At 43.6% G+C, this 18,333-nt stretch overlaps 1 protein-coding gene across 5 annotated transcripts in view; it reads right to left on the bottom strand.

Moving 5' to 3' along the window:
* The window catches only part of OSBPL5 (oxysterol binding protein like 5), a 174,410-nt gene that overhangs the window by 1,512 nt on the left and 154,565 nt on the right, over positions 1-18,333 (bottom strand). For all 5 annotated transcript variants that reach the window (XM_036383434.2, XM_036383435.1, XM_036383436.1 and 2 more), the window contains 12 exons: positions 18,032-18,216; positions 16,555-16,636; positions 15,836-15,934; positions 14,885-14,981; positions 13,267-13,365; positions 12,003-12,100; positions 9,951-10,040; positions 7,640-7,776; positions 3,467-3,652; positions 2,807-2,945; positions 1,498-1,615; positions 805-907 (listed from right to left, as the gene is read on the bottom strand). In XM_036383434.2, coding sequence (XP_036239327.1) covers positions 805-907; positions 1,498-1,615; positions 2,807-2,945; positions 3,467-3,652; positions 7,640-7,776; positions 9,951-10,040; positions 12,003-12,100; positions 13,267-13,365; positions 14,885-14,981; positions 15,836-15,934; positions 16,555-16,636; positions 18,032-18,216 — 1,433 coding nt within the window. The remainder of the gene's footprint in view (positions 1-804; positions 908-1,497; positions 1,616-2,806; positions 2,946-3,466; positions 3,653-7,639; positions 7,777-9,950; positions 10,041-12,002; positions 12,101-13,266; positions 13,366-14,884; positions 14,982-15,835; positions 15,935-16,554; positions 16,637-18,031; positions 18,217-18,333) is intronic.

The following is an 18,333-nucleotide window of genomic DNA, read 5'->3' as shown; positions in this document are numbered from 1 at the left end:
ATTAGTGCTTCTGGCTGCAGCTGTTTGGCATGGGAAGGGCACAAAACCCAAAAAATCTCTTCATCCAGCACTCACTCATAGCCCTGTGAGTTTAACCTGTGCCCTAGCCTTCCCAAACCTGCCCTGGACACCCCCAGGAGCTGCAGTGAAGCTAAAACCATATCACCAATGACTCTGGCATCCAGAAATGGTAGGCGTCATGTGTGATCCCACCCCACAGAAGGCCTTGGCAGGGCTGGATAATACTCCTCATACAGAGGGGAATCAGCAGGGCTCCCTGGAGCTGAACTAGCAGTTAATTCCTCCCCGCAGGAGTCTGCAGGGCAAAGCCCTCTTTCAGCAGCAGATGTGGTTACTGTATCCCTCAGATGGCAACCAGCAATTTGTACAAAAAACTGGAGATTAGTGCTTTTCTCCATGGAGCCCAGTTTTTCAGAACAAACACCCTGCAAACTGAGGAAGCTCCTAACATGCTGGATCAGAAGGCCACATATTCTTGCCTGGGAGAGATTTATTTTTAGCCAGGGCCTGGCCCAGCCCTTCTCAGTCAGGAGTACCTTGAGTTGAAAACCATCCTGAGGTGATGCTTTTTGCTCAGAAAGGAACTGTTAAGAGGAAGTTAACTGTTTCAAGCAGAGTCTGCGTTTGTCTTTCTGGTATGATAAGTGGTTACATTATCTATAACAACTTGAACTGCACTCCTGCAGCTCACAGAGACACTCCAAAGACCACAGTAAGGAGTTAAATGCCACACAGTTATTTTTAGCCCATTAAAATCATTGTTTGATGACAGAAAATGGTTACCTGTGTATGTCCTGTTGGGCTTTCTGTAGAGATAAGACAGCTGAGTGAATTTCCTTCAGGTGGTTCATCTCTTTCCCACACTGAGCGCACAGGCTTTCAAACCCTGTGGCAAAGTATTGAAGGACAATTATGTTTTGCATCACCATTCTGGTGGCAGTGAAACACAACACAGCAAGTGGGTAGCTGTGAACTAATTGTCACTGCTAGGGGGGACACTTTCAGGAGGAAACATGGGGAGGAGACAGGGAACAGAATCTTCCAGCCAGAAGATCCAGGCCACTGTAAGATCCAGGTCACTCCTGTGACTCTGGGGTCAGGGTGCTTCTCAGTCAGCTTTAAGGAAGCTCCTCAGCTGAGGGGAGGAGAAAGGAGCGCTCACACCTGCTCACTCTCTCAAACATTCAAGGTCACCTCTAATAAAGGCAGAGAAAAGAGAGAGAAACACAGCCAGTTTCCTATGTGTTGATTGGAATGTCACTGTATTTTTCCAATTTTGCCAGGAGCTGGGAAGTCCTCATTGTAAGGCAGAAACAGCACATACAGAGAACAGAAAAGCAGAACATTCCTTGTGCTGCCTGTGGGCTGTTGGCCCATGGTATTAACTGGGCTGGGAAATGTCCCAGGGCTGGCTCAAGAATTAAAGTACCAAGGCAAGAACATTAAAGCCTGACCCAGTGACATCCAGATACTTGCCATCATCATCTGAGAGCTCCTGCACTGACTCTGGCGTTGAACAGCTGCTCTCTGTGTTCTGGCTGTGGTTGGAAGGCTGATCACTGGTTTTGCGGCGCCTGCAGTCTTTGGCAGACCTCTGGATAAAACAGGGATTAGATGTGACTCAGTCTCTATCACATTGAAGAGGTGTGTGATTGCTTTGAACAAAACAATTTGGGGTGCTGGGAAATTAATGTGAGATTGTGAAGTTTGATTGCTTTCTCAGCAACTCATAGTAGTGGACTCTGGCAGCTACTTAAGGGTATTATACATGTGCCTCATTCAGAAGCATTTCCCCAAGTGACAACATTCTTAGACCAAATTAAGATAATTAAGGTTCTTAAGACAAATCTATCCAAATTATTCTTCTTGTAGCTTTAACTGACACATACTATGGATTAACCTTATCGTTCCTTTACTGAGTTGTGTACCTAACTCAGCCAGGTACGTAAGAGAATACTGGAAAAGAAGAAAAAATTAGAATCAACTTCCCCGGCAATGATTTTTGAGAAGGTGCTTGGAGGATCTAAGCATCATGGAATTTTTATGCCTAGTTTCTTGATGCACTTTGGAAAGTTTTGCCCTCTCTCTCAGATGAGTAAACGAAACACATTAATTCAAACTTCTCACTACAGGGTCTGAAAAGCAGTTATCAACCCCAACTTCCCCACTGAATCAGAGACATTCCAGTGTGGGGCATTACAAAAGAAAAGTCTCTGTAGATAATAAGATACAAGTTTTTCAGTGTAATATGGGTTATACTTAGCGAGTTTAGAAGCTCTACATTTGCAAAGTGTGTTATGAATGACAGGTATTGCTCCAAAGATGGAAGCACTGAAATAGTAGAGTATTATTTCTGTATTAGGGAAAGGATGGAAGGATGTTTCTTGTCTTGTCTGAGAGAGTGAATGATAAAGGCTCATGGCAAAGACTGAAGCTGAAATCAGGGGGTCTCAGTTATGTACTCCAAAACCTACAGGAAGTTTTCTGCTTTGGAAACACTGAACAGTAAAGTTCAGCTCAGTCATATGCAAAATTCAGTGTAAGAGTCACTGTCACTAGCATTGGGTGGAAGAAAAATGCCAAAATTGACAGAATGAGTCAATCAGTAATTACAATTCTTGGGAACTAATAATGGTATAATACTGCAGGTCTATAGTCACAAGCTATATTTACCCAAAACAAAACTTTCAGCTTATGCTGTGCTTACATGAAAATGCTGTAGAAAAAGAGCTGTGTATCTAAACAATCATAAAGAAGATGATAATCCCCAGGACAGGCTTTTTACCTTGTGCCGTGTAATTTGATTGTTTATGCATGTTGCTTTGTGGTTTGACATCCTTGTGGATAAGTGTCTTTCCATTGTCTGAAGTATTCCATCCTTCTCAAATTGGGCAATGTCGTTCAAAGGATCCCAAGGTCTTAGACTTTTGAGACCAAATGAGAAAAATTCATCAGAAAAGCAAGAATCCCACATTAGCCCAATACACTAATTCCACATGCATCAGGGCAGGCAATCATTCTTGACAGTAGCCAGACTTTCCAGGACTAACAGAAAGTTCCCTGCACATTCACAGCTCCTTGCAATAAGTGAGGGGCTTCAGTCTCCAGAGGCTTTGCCCTTGTTGCCCAAGGGAGGAGAGCACAGTTGTTAACTCTACTCTGAACAATGCAGAAAATCTCTGCTAAATGACTTTGCACTTCATTGCAGCAATAGGAATTTTCATCAATGACACAGTGGATTTTCCACTGCCATCCCTTCATTTCCAGCTATTCCCAATTAGTATCATGAACATGTATTCTAATGATGACATGCAGCTCACAAAGGGCAAGCTCTGGACATAGTTTTGGGGAATGGCAGGGCTCCAATGACAGGTCTGTAGCCCTGCTTGCATCCCTGGGAACTCAGGCAGCGAGATGTGTTGGGAACCCCAAGCCCAGCACTCACTCCTCGTATTTGTAGCGCCACTCGTTGGTCCCAGCATCGTGCCGGAACAGCAGCGGTTTCCATTCCGTGCCGCTTTCCCTCCGCTCCCGGGCAGCGTTCCTCTGCTCCTCTTCCAGCACAAACTTCTCCTGCGTCGCCTTGTGCTGATCACCTTTGTTTATTGCACTGGTAACATGCTGCCAAAGCCTAGGAATAATCAGGGAAGGAAGTTAAACCACCTTAGAACCAGCAATGTATTTTGCCAGCTGGAACTTTAGAGCAGAAACTTGTCGGGTGTATTGACACACCAGCAGAACTGTACCAGGATTGCTCAGTCTCTGTTTTTAGCTTGTAAGTTAAAGAAACTGAGAAAGGCAACACTGAATGCTGTATGGGTGACCTGCTGAAGGAACTTTCTCTTAAATAACATCACCTACAACAATTATTGAATTCTTCAGTGCTGTCTGTTTATTGAATTCTTGTGCTGCTGTCATAAGGAACTTGTGTTCAACTCACTAGGATCTGTGGCCTCTTTAGAGGTGATTGATGGAGAATCTGTTCTATTCCTCATCCTTTCAGGCATTTCTGTTTAGAAGCCTTTGCGTCAATGTCAATCCCCAAAACAAGTCTTTCTATTTAATGTTTAGAAGCACTGGAAAACAAACTTATGTGCACATCTTGTAGCTGTACATGCACCTCCTATACAGGATTTACAACCAGATCTGTAGGAAGCTGATGCAATCCACAAGCAACAAGCATGTCCTCGTGCTCACAAGCTGTAAGCATGAACACAGGTTTTCACTCACACTTGTTTGCAGCTGCCAAAGAATAAGGGATCTGTCATATGAGCTGTTCTCACTGAGCATCTGCCCTGGGGAGAGGATCTGCCTTCTACCAGAGAAAAATTACCTTTTTTTTTTTTACTATAGCCAAGCTGTGATCAGCCTCTCCATAGTTCCTCTAATCAGAGCACTTTAATCTTCATTTCAGATTGGAAATACTTCTGAGACTAGCAGCTAGCCCTCCCAAAATATTACTGTATGCTTTAGTGTTTAGAATGTGCCCAGAGATCCAAGTTGTTCCATTATTCCCAGCTCCACAAAACATCCATCCACCATTTAGAAGATGAATTCATTACTGCATTTAATTTGGAGCTTGCTGTGAAGCTCTTAATTTAAAAGTGAGCCTGAAGCTTTCATCATATTTCTAGCACCATACATTAACAAAGCACTTCCAAAAATGCAGCCTCTTAGATAAGTAACTGGATGTAAAGCAATGCCTTCCTTTCATTTTTAACAAGTCACTCCCCTATTTCTGTGTATGAATAATTTCTCCCAGAAACAAAGGAAAGAAACTCAGTGATGGGGATGGGGCAGGGAGGAGTGAAATAACAGCCTGAGAATATATTTTGGTGGTGTAAAGCCTGTCTTAAAGAATGTAGTGGTGTAAAGAGTGAGTCCCCTAATTCTACAAACCTTAGAGGGACAGCACAAGATTGTTTGACAAGGGAAAATTACTCCATCAAGAGTTGCATATGTCAGACAATGAGACCCTCCATGGTGAGCTGCATGACAGTATGAGCTTCAGAGATTCCCCAACAATTGTGAAAATAGGTGATTTGCAGCACTGCAGGGAAGACTAAGCAATTTAGGCAGAATATAACCTGGACTAGAGGGAAATTTATTCATGCAACTGTCAGCATAATAAGGAGTTGGGTGGAATGTCTGTTAGGGAACTCTGTAACTTTTCCTTATTCCTCCTTCCCTTGGATGCACGTAACATTATTAATCTCTCATGCAGCAAAGGGAGCCAGCTCTGGCCATAAACTCTGGTAAACAGAGAACTGGAGATTCTTTGTCCACAAGACCAAGATTCTCCTTTAAAGAATCTTCTTCTGAAGATTAAGAGAAAAATGTACTGCAATCTGCCCTGCTTTGCAGAGCTAACACATCTGTTCTGTAAGTTACAAATACAGACTTTATTGCTCATAATGCCCACTGCTGTTGATGTCCTGTGAAGGCTGACCTAGAACAGAGACCTAGATGGAATTAAAGAATAAAGTAGGGATTTATTAGAAGGCCTCAATGGATACACCTTGGGCAGCACAAGAGCTCAGCCAGGGCTACACACAAGATGAACCAAAATGGTCACAAAATGGACGACCGCTCATGGGCTCTCTCACTTTTATAAGTTCTGGTCCATTTGCATATTGGAGTTAATTGTCCAATTATAACTAACTTATGAAGTCCCATCTCTCTTGTTTTCCCCTCTTCAGTTCATGTTGTTTATGCTCTGGGGCCTGAAATTTGGATCATTTGTCCTTGGTCCCAGATAGAGAAGGAGAAGGTTTTCTACCTACTCTGTGAAGAGAGTTCACCATCCCCTAATGTGAAGCTCAGAAGTACTACACTAAAGCAGTACAGATCTAAAAAATATAAAAGCTAAAACCTGAGACATCACTTTCCAAACTAAATTTTTGTGTGTTTTTATTTTCATGCAATCCCTTTCTTTACCTATAAAAAGGGGAATCTTTTTAGGGTGATGTGATGCAACACCAAAATCAGATGTCCACAGAGAAGTGCACAATGTGATGCAGAACCAGGCAGCAACTGCATGTGCTGGCTTGGGATTTTGGCTAGTGCTGGCTGACTGTAGTGGAGAGGAAGCACAACTAATTTGATTAAAGCCAGCCAGCCCCACATAACTCTGCCCAACTCTTGCTCAACAACTGTACAGTGTGCATTATTCACTTCTTCCATTTTCTAAGTGTATTGGGTTTGCATGGCCTGGTTTTTGGCAACAGGGGCGCTACAGAGGAGGCTTCTGTGAAAAGCTCCAGAAGCTTCCACAACATCTGGCAGAATCCTGATGGCTCCAAATATGGACATGCTGCTGGAGTGGGGGTAATGCCTCTATCATGAGGAAGAAATCAAAAGAAAGGTTGTGGCACAGTTTTAATTGTGACTGGAGAAGAGTAGGTTGAGAACATGTGAGAGGAACAGTCCTGCAGACACCAAGGTCAGTGCAGAAGGAGGGGAAGGAGGTGCTTCAGGTGCCAGGGCCCAGATTCCTCTGCAGCCTGTGGAGCAGCCTGTCCATGAAGGACCCTGTGGAAGAGTGATCCATGCTGCAGCAGGATGGACTCACAGGAGCAGCAGGAGAAGCCATGCAAACTGCTACCTGCAAACTGGTCGCAGTTTGCATGGCTTCTCCTGCTGCTCCTGAGATGGAGCCATGTTGGAGAAGTTGATGGAGAACTGTATCCTGTGGAAGGGACTCCACAGTGCAGCAGTGAAGGACTCCTCTCCCTGAGCAGCAGGAAAAGCCATGGGTGATGAACCGACTGGAACCCCCACCCTCCTGTCTCCTTGTGCTACTAGGGGAGGAGGTAGAGCTGTGAAGGAGGGAGGGGTGGGGGGAAGGTGGTTTTAAGGGCTTATTTTTACTACTCATTATCCTGGTCTGATTTTTTTAGCAATGAATTTATTTTATTCTTGAGCCTGTTTTGCCCTCAATGGTAACTGACAATTATCTTCTCACAGTCCTTAACTCATTAACCCTTAATTAAATTTTCTCTCCTCTGTCCAGCTGCAGAAAAGAGTGAGTGAGTGACTTTCTTGGGTACTGGCATCCAACCAGGGTCAAACTCGACACTAAGTTACGTGCCTGTTTTATGTAACCTAGATCACCCTACAAAGCCTGGTGCAGACTGCATTGGAGATCTCAGCTGAGATTATGAGGCAGAGTTAAACATCTGTTTAATTACATTCATTCATAAAATCCTGTTATGTGGTTCAAAGTACTGCTCTGCGGATGCCAGGACTTCCCACAATTCCTACATGTACTTTAAGAGCTTGTGGTTGAAATAACCCTTCTTAACAAGGTATCCAACCTTAGGATGACATCCTGCCCTTTTATAAAATGCTCCAGCAGTTACAGAGATCTCTGGAGTCCAGGCAGAATTGTTATTTTAAGCAGATAAAATGTAGCCTCCGCTATTTCTCAGCGCAGTTTGATTTTAGAGCTGTACTTCATGGAAATACTCCAGAGTTAATAGTCTGGAAAGAAACAGGTAAATGGCTGGGTAATATGTGCCAACAAAGCAGGTCACTGCCTTTCCAGGACTGTGCTGAGGAATTGGAGGAGCCCTGCTGATGAGAGAAGCAGCAGTGAGACGTCCCCCGAGCTCCCCACCTCTCTGACTCAAAGTCCGTCTGCTCCTCAAACAGCACAATGTGGCGCTTCAGCCTCTGCCTGCGCACTTCGCTCGTCGGGTTCCAGAACATTTCTGTGCTCCCATTTTTCAGCTCGCTTATATGCACTTCTCCATCCTGAGAAGGAAAAGTAAATTAATCCATGACAATCAGAAAACAAAGGCAGAAATTAATCCTGAGAAATTGAAGCTGCTCCTGGATGATGATAAGGGATACCTGTTGGTTAGGAGGCTTCTTCCCTCCTCTATCCCATAAAATCTCATCGAACACTTCCTGAAAGTTTCTGAAATGAATGAGGCAAGGCATTGCCAGAAACAGTGGCTGCATTTACTATTAATCAGAGTAGAAAGGGACCTGGTTCCTTCTATTAAGTCTTGTCCCCAGACCTGAGTGCCCACAGAAACCCTAAGATACTATTCTTTCACACTGTTCTTCCCACCTCCCACCCAGCACATATAAAAAAGATCCCCAGCTCCCTTTTCCAAAGTCTCCCTCAGTACTTCCTCTCCCATGTTCCCATATGCTAGTGCCAGGACTGATCCCAGGTCCCCAAGAGACCCCCACTGTGGAAAGGATGAGGTAGGCAGGCATTATCAAGCACCACTATGTGCATCTCTAACAAGCATATATACATGCACTCAGTGGCTGCTGTGACCCTAGCACTGAGGAGCATTGGGATTTACTTCCCTTCTTTGTTCAGGTGGGTCTGCAGGTCCGAAGGCAAGGACAATTCAGGTGCAAGGATTTCTGTCAGAAAAGCCAGGAGAGCAGGCCAGTACTCCCAGTGGGGAAGGAGGAGAACCAACACCATCCCTACCCCACTGCACAGCAGCTCTGTTCACAGCACACTGCTGCAAGCAGCAGCTTACAGAGCCACCATTCCAAAGCCATTTAACTTCTCGTATACATCACTGCAGTTTGTGCACCACTAACAACCAGGACAAAGATCAAGGGAGGAGGGTAAAAGCAGAAGGCTGAGAGCTGAGCAGCACTCAACCTTGAGGCTCAGGAGAGCCCCTGGATGATGGGCTCTCACAGGTGGTGTTGGCAGGACCCACTGCAGACAAGGTACTCCACAGTCCAGCACAACTCACCACTGACAGGGCCTCCTCCTCATCCTGCAGGACAGGGAGCTCAGAAGGGTGCAAATCCCTTGTACATGTTCAGAAAGGGAAAATCTTCCAATTTCAAAATGGTCATTAGCTTTTTATGTAAAAAGACAGATTGCCTGACAGGACAAGCCCAGTACCAAAGGCTACACTGTGGTTAGGACCTCACTATAGTAAGGGCTTTATCCAGGCACTTTTCACCTGGCTTTCTTTAAATACCTCCTTCAGATGAGACAGATCTTGTCTCAGAAGTGGCAATTTCTATGGACTGGCAAGGGAGCACAGACCAACTGCAATCATGATGTAGATGTCCAAATGTTGCTCAGAGAAATACCCAGATGTCCAGCCCAAAGCCAAGGGTCACTGCTTTTGTTTCAGGTACCAGGAGTTCCAATCAAAATTGGACTACATCATTCACTATGAAACTTTATTCTTTCTGGATTTTGGCTTGAGGCTGTTTCTGAGTGAACCACTTGTGTATACTGGGTGTACTACATCATTCACTATGCAACTTTATTGTTGTTGGATTTTGGCTTGAGGTTGTCTCTGAGTGAATTACTTGTGCATACTGGGTGCACAAAGGTGCCCGGTGCCCTGCTGGCTGTTCTGAGCTAGCCATAGAGAGAACAGCCTCACCGAATCCATGTCTCTGTCCCTCAGCTGATGAACAGGGGAGTAACTGTCTTCTACCATAAAGGTTTGCTTGCTGTGAAAACAATGATTTCAAAACCCTCTAAGTTCTTCCCTGAATCCCAGCCTAACTGGGGAAGTACTGAACACACCAGACAAAAGGCAGCTTCAAGATCTTTGCAATCACACCTCGTACACATTACCTCCTGCCATCAGTGCTTGCCCTAAGCCTCAGACCCTAAATACAGACCCATTGACTTTGATGGAGAACCCCTTTACTGTTGCCATCTTCCCCAGGCTCTGGGAGTGCAGTGCTCCTTTCACTGCAGATGGATGGGACTACTGAAGTGTAAATGAGCTCCAGAGGTACATTAAGAGGGGTGGCCCTGGCTGTGCTCACCAGCATGCCCTGGGGCTGGGGGGAACAGGCAGGACAGGGCCCTCCCAGTGCCCATTCCAGTGCAGCGAGCCAGCCAAGGGCTGCCAGCCCTCCCTCGAACCCTGCAGCCACAGGCTCCTAACCTGCCAGCAACTTCGAATATCAAATGTTACCCAGTGTCCAGTGAGACTCGCTAGCACTTCTTCTCCACATTTAATCTTCCCAGAGATCTGATTAATGCTTGTGCTGCCACCGAAGAAGGGCTGTCAGGGGACAAGAGAAACAGCAAACATGGTCAGTCTAGTGAGGACTGGAAGGGAGCCAAACAGAGATGCAATAGGAGGGAAGGAAAGTACAACTGGCTGACTCACAGTATTTCTGGAGAAAGGCAGAATGAATTCTAACATGGATTTTGACTGTCTCACATTGTGCCCCCTTCCTTTTGTTTGTAATACCATAAACACTGCAGTTGCAGGTAGGGAGATAAACCTTGAGGTGCATTAACACTCAGGAGTGCAAGATCTCATCTTTATTGGAAATACACTTATTTATTGTCAGCCAGACATCAGGATAAGTGTATGTGGACAACTCTTTCCCACTGTACAGAATCACAGCCTTTGCACCATTGTCCAAAGAAAAGGAGCAGCACTAGTGGGGACTCTTCCTGCTTATGGGATAGCAACAGCACTGTGGCACTGCTGGTGACATCATGTGTGTCAAGTCTCCAGTGTGAAGAAGCTCTGAACAGCAGAAAAAACCCACAAACCAAAGAAGAAGGGTATTTCCAGAGTCAAGGAAAATAAATAAATAAATCATAGAACAATGGAAAATTCCACCCATCTCCTGGCTGCCAAACACAGGAAATGCCAGTGAGAGTGTGAGCAGCTCTTCTGTTCACAGAACACACCTCTTCAGACATTTTAGCAGGCACTTTCTGAAAACATTTGTGCAAACTTTTGTGTGTGTGTGTGTGTGTGTTAAATAACAATATAAACCCAAATTTCACACAACACCCATGGATATAATAATCACATGTATCTTAAACATCAATCTCTGGTACATATCCAAATTAAAAACAAAATTAAGGGATTTACCTGCAACTTTCCACAGTTCTACTAAAATAGACAGCTAGGAAATGCTCAAAGCAGAGCATGAAATTATGTCATCAGGACCTTTCAGAAACATGTTTGGATGAATCACACTGTTTTCAAGCCAGAAAAGAAGCATTTTAGGCTCTAAAGTGTTTTTATGTTTGTGATGACACCCAAGTCAGGGAAATATGGCCTCAACCCAGTACACCAGGCCTATTGGAAAAATAGGCTTTAAAGACAAGTAGGTGCAAATGACAGGGAGCAAGAGTTCCCTTTGTAGGGGAAATAAAGACACAAAAATATTATTGCCCTCAAACAACTCACAGTTAACAAAAGATTCCCCTAACTCCAGTGATCTCTCACATTTATCTTGGCTAAGGCTGCAACTCTGAAGTCCTGCAGTATCTCAGTTTTCCTTTCATTTTATGCTCAGGCAAGAAATTGTTTGGAGCAGAAGAGAAAAGGATGCTTCTAAAAGTCAAGTTAACTTCCCAAAGAAAGTTACGTGTTGCCACTTTCCCTCCTAAATTTTAACCCATGTAATAACAGGAATGCTCAAAGATTTCACCATTTTGTCTGCATACCATGAATTTCTATCACCAGGCTTTTCAGGGGAGGAACTAGCTACATGAACAATTCAGTGCAGGACTTGCCAGTGTGCCAGCCACTCAGAATTATCTTCCTGACAATGGGCTCTCACTTTGCCATCAGGGCAAGGTCCTGCAGCCCTCAGAAACACAAGGTGCAGCTCACCACAATGCCTGCAAGGTACGAGTACAGATGTGATGGCTGCTGGAGAGCTACCCCAAAGATCCACATCCTAACTTGCCTCCAACTTCTTTGTACACTCACTAGATTTTGCAAGCAAAACTAATTATCCCTCTTCAAGCAGAAGCCAGATTGTCATTGCCAAACTTTCAGAACAAAATTTAGCCAGTAGCCAGAAAAAGTCATGTAAAACTAAGGCTTCCTGGGGTTGGTTTGAGCTGAAGGACACAAAACCAGCAGCAGGGTGACACCTTCTCTCCAGGCAGGCCTCACTCTGGTGCTGACATTATCAATTATCAAACCCTGCCTGGGCACAGGGGCAAGCCTGAGACCCACTCAAAATGGGCCATTTTTATTGTATCTTACCTTTAGCTTGAATTCCAGTTCTGCCCTGTGGTTGGTTTTCTCACAGTCAATGGTAACTTTCCCTCCAAGCTCCATTGTCATGGTACCATATAAAAGTCCTGAAAGGAAAAAAAAGAAGCTTAAGAGAGGCCTCAGTGGAAGCAATCTGCTTTCTCAAGTAAACCTGGCACTTGCTGACACACTGTGAAATTCATCACTTGGCTTAAAGTTTTGAAAAGACAGAACTGGAGGTCTCTAGGAAATGGCTGTTTACTATAAGCATGAAGAATCTCCCCTGAGTCCATATTCCCCATTTCTAACACCAGCTAGGAAATAGCTTGACTCACAGGTGCACCTGTGACAAGCTGAAAGTGAGACAGGAAAAATAAAGTTGTGCAACCGCACTGTGTTTAAACAGACTCAGTCAGTTCTCTCAGGGTGATTGAAGAGAGAAGCTGTAATGGGATTCACCAGAATCTGGGTGACTAGAGGTCACAAGGGAACATTTTACACATGTTTGCCATTTGCTGAAGGTCTTTTGCAGAAAAATTGGTAAGAAGAAGATTTATGGAAAGGAATACTTCACAGAGATCATGATATTATGAGGTTACTGTTTTCAGGTACCCAGGCCCTTCTAAATATAAACTTAGAAGTCAGTCCCAAATTAAAAAATACTCAACTCCCAAAATTGGATTTGACTGCTGATTTTAACTCTGCAGTGAAAATGATGCAGACAGAGCTTCCTGAGGAGCAGTGAATGAGCAGCCATGCTCCAGGCTCAGCACACACTGGCTCCACAGAGCAAAGCCTCACCAGCAGCAGCAGACAGCCTCACTGAGGCAGCTCATACTCTGAGAAGTACACTGATTAGAGTAACAAACAAATAGCAAGAGAAGTCAGGAATTTCCTTTATTCTCAAAAAGCCAGAAAATATATCAAGCAATTTCAGTGTTAACATAATAAAAACTTTTAAGAAGCTCAGAAATGTAGTCTTGTTCTTTTCATCTTATCTGCAGTGCATATATGCAGTATTTTTCTGTTTCTGCATAGTGTGAAAACTAACACTGATGGGCCTGATTCCCTCCTGGGCTGTGCACAGGTAAACCAGAAGACTTCAGTGAGGATTACTGAAGGTCTGCTGAGTGCTGGGACTCATGGGGGGCTCTCTGGAGTTACCAGGCCCTGTGCTGTCAGCTGCTTGAGAGGGGAGAGCCAGTGCAAAGCTGGCCAGCAAGACACCATTTTGTTACTCTGTTTGCTTCCTATTTGAAGAGTCATACCTTACCTTTACAGTGGGCATATGGCATAGTGATGATATACTCTTCCCCTCTGCTTAGAAACATAAGCTTTGCTTTCCCATCCAACAATGCAGAAAGTGAGTTGCCTAGAATTTAAAAAAACATACACATTAAAAAGTCATGCTACACTTTGCCCCTCCTCCTACTTTAGAAAAAGCATTTCCATTCAAATGTAGGTCACTCATGAAAGGAGATGAAATGCTCAAAATTTAGGACTCTGCAAATCATGCACAGCTAGAGGCAGACAGTTCTAACAAACTCTGCAGCTCTTATTTGCTGTGGCATTTAGCCCCTCTCGGAGAAAGAGAAGCAGATTTAACAGGTCATTAGTGGGAGCTTACAAGTTTCTTAGGTCCTCCACTTCTCACAACTTTTCTGATTGTGGATTGGAGGTGTAGAAGAAGGGATTACAAGTAACCTTGCCCCTGATAAATTGTACTAATGCTGTACAAATTACCAAAGTTTAACTAATTACCAAAGCAGAACAAAGGTTGTACTAATTACCAAAGAAGAACAGCCTTGCCCTTAATGGGTCGCAGCTGTGACTAACAAAGATAAGTGTGATAAAAGAGTTGAGTTGGGCCGTCAGGGGGATCCTTGAGGAAGAAGGCCTAGAGGAAGAAGACCTTGAGCAGATAGAGGAGCCCTGAGGAAGAAGAACAAAACAAGGAAGAGAGCTGCTGCGACAGAAGATCTGCTGTGAGGTCGGTCTGGGTCTGACAGAGTTAGACCCTGCTGTTGGAGCCTGCAGTCACAGTCGAGCTCGGTAAAAACCTGCGGTCAGAGGCAGCAGGAAATACTTGCAGCCATGTTCTCTGACAGTCAGAGTCTGTCAGAGAAGCCAGCAGCAGGAACTTGCTGCAGTCAGTCAGGATGGCTAAGTTATAAAGAAGAATAAACCAGGACCCTTTTCACATTTTTAAATGAGAGTCTGTGTCTTGGCTCATTTCTACCCCTAACGAGAGGTCTGCTGCAACAGGGGATTATCCCAAATAAAAAATGAAATTGCCACAAGGACAGAAAAGACTATCTTAACGTGTTTTGGCAAACACACTCAGCAGAGGACAGTAATTATGAAATGTTTGTCTAAACAAAACACTGATTTCAAACAGCAATAGTGTTTCAGAGACTGGAGTTGTGCTGTTTCCATTGATATTAAATGACTGGAGAACATTTTGAAGGTCTGGGCTTCAACCCCACAGGACTCTGGGAGCCAGATAAAGGTTCAAATCTATTCAGAGACTTTTGGGTTTGTTGGCTGAGTGCCAGAGAGCTGAAACGTAACTCATCCATAAGCACATACCAAGTGCATACTGACAATCCATACATTATTGTGAGCCTTTGCCTTCTGAAAACCAGATTTTTAAAGCTCTCAATCTTTCTCTCTGATTTTTTATTTCTTTTAACATCAGAGGGGTGTCACACTGAAATGGTGGCAATGGGGAAGACCCAGGAGAGCCAAGACAAGGACTTTGGCTATCCTGGTGATAGAATTGTCAACCATTTCTTAGCTCTTGACTCTCAACACACGCAGGGATGATCGAAAAACAAACCAAAACTGATGTCACAACATTACCTGGAGGAGGCCTAGACTTAATGCCTTACCATAAAACTTGGACCTAGCTAGAATACTGCCAGAAATGCAGAATCCATCCTTCCTATTGCTGATGTGAAAAGCTGACACTGGTGGGTGATGGGAGACCTAGGATAAAAACAGGCAGGGGTCATTTAGAGCAGTGTGCACAGGCCAAGCAGAGGGGGGGTGCAGAACAAAGGGGGAACACAATACATGACACCATTATTATGTATAAGAGCATTATACATCTAATCTTTCTCCCTCACCCTTTATTTTCTTGAGCTTGTGCACGTGAGATCACTTTCAGGCCAACAGGTTGAGTGTAAGGTTTTCAAGACAATAAATGAACAGTGCAGAACTTTAGTGCAGCATTTGAATGACCTCCGTGAAATGCATGCAGTGGTTGAAATAAAATTTTAACAAAGCTAAAATTATCTAATCAAATAGGGGAACAATGTATATGAAACTGGGAGTCCCTTTACCAAAGACCACACAGTTCTCAGATTCCTTTATTAACATGATAAATTTCAAACTACACTTTGTTAGGCCAGTTAACTTATGAGCTCTGCCTTTTTAATCACAAAAACATAGAGATAAGCCCTCAATTTACTCCTATTAAAATCATCATAGAAAGTTTAGAAATAAAAAGATGGAAGGATTTGGTAGTGTGTTTTATGCTCTTTTTGACAGAGGCAATACAACTCCCATTTTATTAACAATAAGAAAGCAGTAGGGCAGAACCCCATTGAAGAAGCTGATGTTATATATGGAAGACCTGCTGTTATAGTCTTGAGTGCCCACCAAGTCTCACATAATTTCTGTAAATCTGCAAAGAAAAAAGATCAGCAGCCAGTTTACCCCAGGTTCTGCTCTGCCTGTTTACACAGAGCTCCTAGGGTGAGAGGAGTAGTGTGTTTCTGTGCATGGAGGTGCAAGCAGGTTGGTGGTGGCAACAGTTGAGCATCCAAGCAGCAACTCACCTGTTCTGCAATGTAAAATGTGTGACTGTTCGTCTGGGGGTGAAACCAACAGCAGCGAAATGTCTCTCCCAGAATAGGGTTGTATGGCTTTTTTATTCCCTGAAAAACCAAGTAATCAAAATCTGCTACAAATGAAGATCTGCAATCCAATGCTACAAATGGCCACAAAACAATACAGTAATTTTTTTCTTGGATGCTTTACACAAAGTCAATCACAAGAATAAAAACTAAAGAACTAGTTACATATCCATCTAATCTAATCTTTTCATCCCAGCCATGGATTAATCTGCTATTCTCACCATTTTAATATTTAATACTGCCCAATCAAAGATGATCAAACTTTATTATTGTTGCTACTATACAGAGCAAGGGCACACTGATGTGGGGACATGGCACAGTGGTACTAATTGGCCTGAAAAGAGAAAGAAGACCTGCTTTCAGCAAAGAGAAAAACCTTGCATCCCAGGGCATGTTACTTGTTGATTACTAGTTTTACTTTCTAACTGTGCAGTGCAAAGGCTCTGGGGCTGATTGTCACTATTTTGCATTCACCGTCTACTCTGAAACCAAATGCAACCCCAGTTTTAAAAGTAATGGTCAAAGTCTTCTGAGCAGTAAAAGAAGTAAGGTCTCAGAGGAGAAGCAACAGAGAAATTAAACAAAACCACAGCAGAAGATTTCAATGCCCATTACGACCCCAATTTCATGTCTCATTTTACCTTTGGCTTCTTATAGAAGCCGGACAGATACCACCTCAGAACTTGCTTCATTCGGGTGTATGGATCATCTTCAAGGGCAGCCCTGCAGAACAGAACATAAGATGTTCTTTATACTGGTCACACTTCACATTAGTTTCTTAGCAGTATAATAACATCAATTTAAATCTATTTCCCCACAACTAAAGGGAAGTAACTTCTGTTCTGCTGCCAGTGAAAAAGGTGTCTCCCAGCAGAAATATATATAGTTTATTAACGTACATCGCACAACACAAATTGTTAAAAAGTGGCACCTCTTGCCCCACATTTCTTTGAAAAGACCAATAAAATTTCTGGAGTGTATCAGGTTTGATTGGATATTGGAGTAGGTTAATGTGGGACTGTCTCTCACACTGAGTCACAAGCTAGTAGAACAGTGTGAGTCATAAAAATAAACCTATGTCATCAAGATCAAAGACTTTTTTTGGTCTCTTTTTCTTTGTTTTCCTCTTTCATAAAAGATCTTTAAAGCTGATGTCCTCCATGAGCTCTATCAGTACTTTGAGATTTCATGCAACACTTCAGGTTGGAAGGGACTTAGAAAAGTCATCTCAGCCGGCACCACCAAACAATGCTCAAAGATGAAAAAGGAAGTAAGCCAAACCAAAGGCATTCCTGGTATTTCCAACCATTTAGTCAGATTTAAAAATCAGCTTGGGTAAATTATTGCAAAATTCATTTAGAAGGATCACCTGAACCACAAATTAAACAATTTTTTATCAAAACCTCCAAACCTCTTGAAGTCTTCTTACATATCAGCACTGAGAAGAACTATTTCTTTAACTTCAGATGGTACAAATACCACAAACAAGGCTTGAAAATACCATGATTCTGTAATTACCCAGAGAAAGTGGAATAGAAATGAGTAACTAGTGCTGCTATTAAAATATTGGACATGATAGTTTTATAATCCACTAGGCATATCTCATTCAGAAGGCAGGTCCCTATCTGGAAGCAGAACATTTCCTATTTTCTACTCTGTTGCTCCCAGTAGGCCTCTATCATCAACGGTTTTAAAAGATGTTTCTTATTTATTTTTTAACCATGATAATTATATTGCTTTGGGGAACAGAAGTGCTTGACAATTTTGGTTGCTCCTTCCTATTCCCCTATTCGTGTATGTACACGAGCACACCAGGAGGTGGCACAGCTCTGTTGTACAAAACTCCAAGGCATCGGCTTAATTCCCATCAGCTCCAGTCAACAGTGCCAAACACATCCATAAGCAAAGGTGGGTTTGTCTGGAGTTTAACTTTTCCCTCCTTGGCCCTCACTGGCAGCATTTTTTTATCTACAAAAAGCCACTGAGCTGGTGCCTGGTTTGATCTCTGTTGGAGCCAATGACCTCAGTAGTATCTGGGAGCCTTCTGGCACACACACAGAGATATTTTCCCAAGTACAGAGAAGTGCCCAGGTCAGGCCTAGCCTGTGTGCTGCTTACTGGGAGAGCAGGTCGGCATGGTAGTAGTAGTCGGAGAGCTTGTTAAGGAAGGAGCGCGGCTCCAGGATGAAGGTGGGCAGCACCACCCGGGACAGGTCCATGCCAGGCCGCAGCTGCTTCAGCAGGATCCACATTAGGCTCTTGTTCTCCTCAGAGACCGTTTCTGTCTGAGACGACTCCCCTGTCTACAGAGGCAAAGGGAACTTCAGGGCAGGAACAGTAAAACCATTCCCTGTGGGTGCATTTCTTCAGGGTCCAAGCTGAGCCGTGACCGCCAGGCCCTGGCACAAGGGTGACCACTC

The sequence above is a fragment of the Molothrus ater genome, chromosome 6 (genome assembly GCF_012460135.2).
Source record: "Molothrus ater isolate BHLD 08-10-18 breed brown headed cowbird chromosome 6, BPBGC_Mater_1.1, whole genome shotgun sequence".
NCBI classification, from domain to species: Eukaryota; Metazoa; Chordata; class Aves; order Passeriformes; family Icteridae; genus Molothrus; species Molothrus ater.
This window is presented reverse-complemented; position numbering and strand designations above follow the sequence as displayed.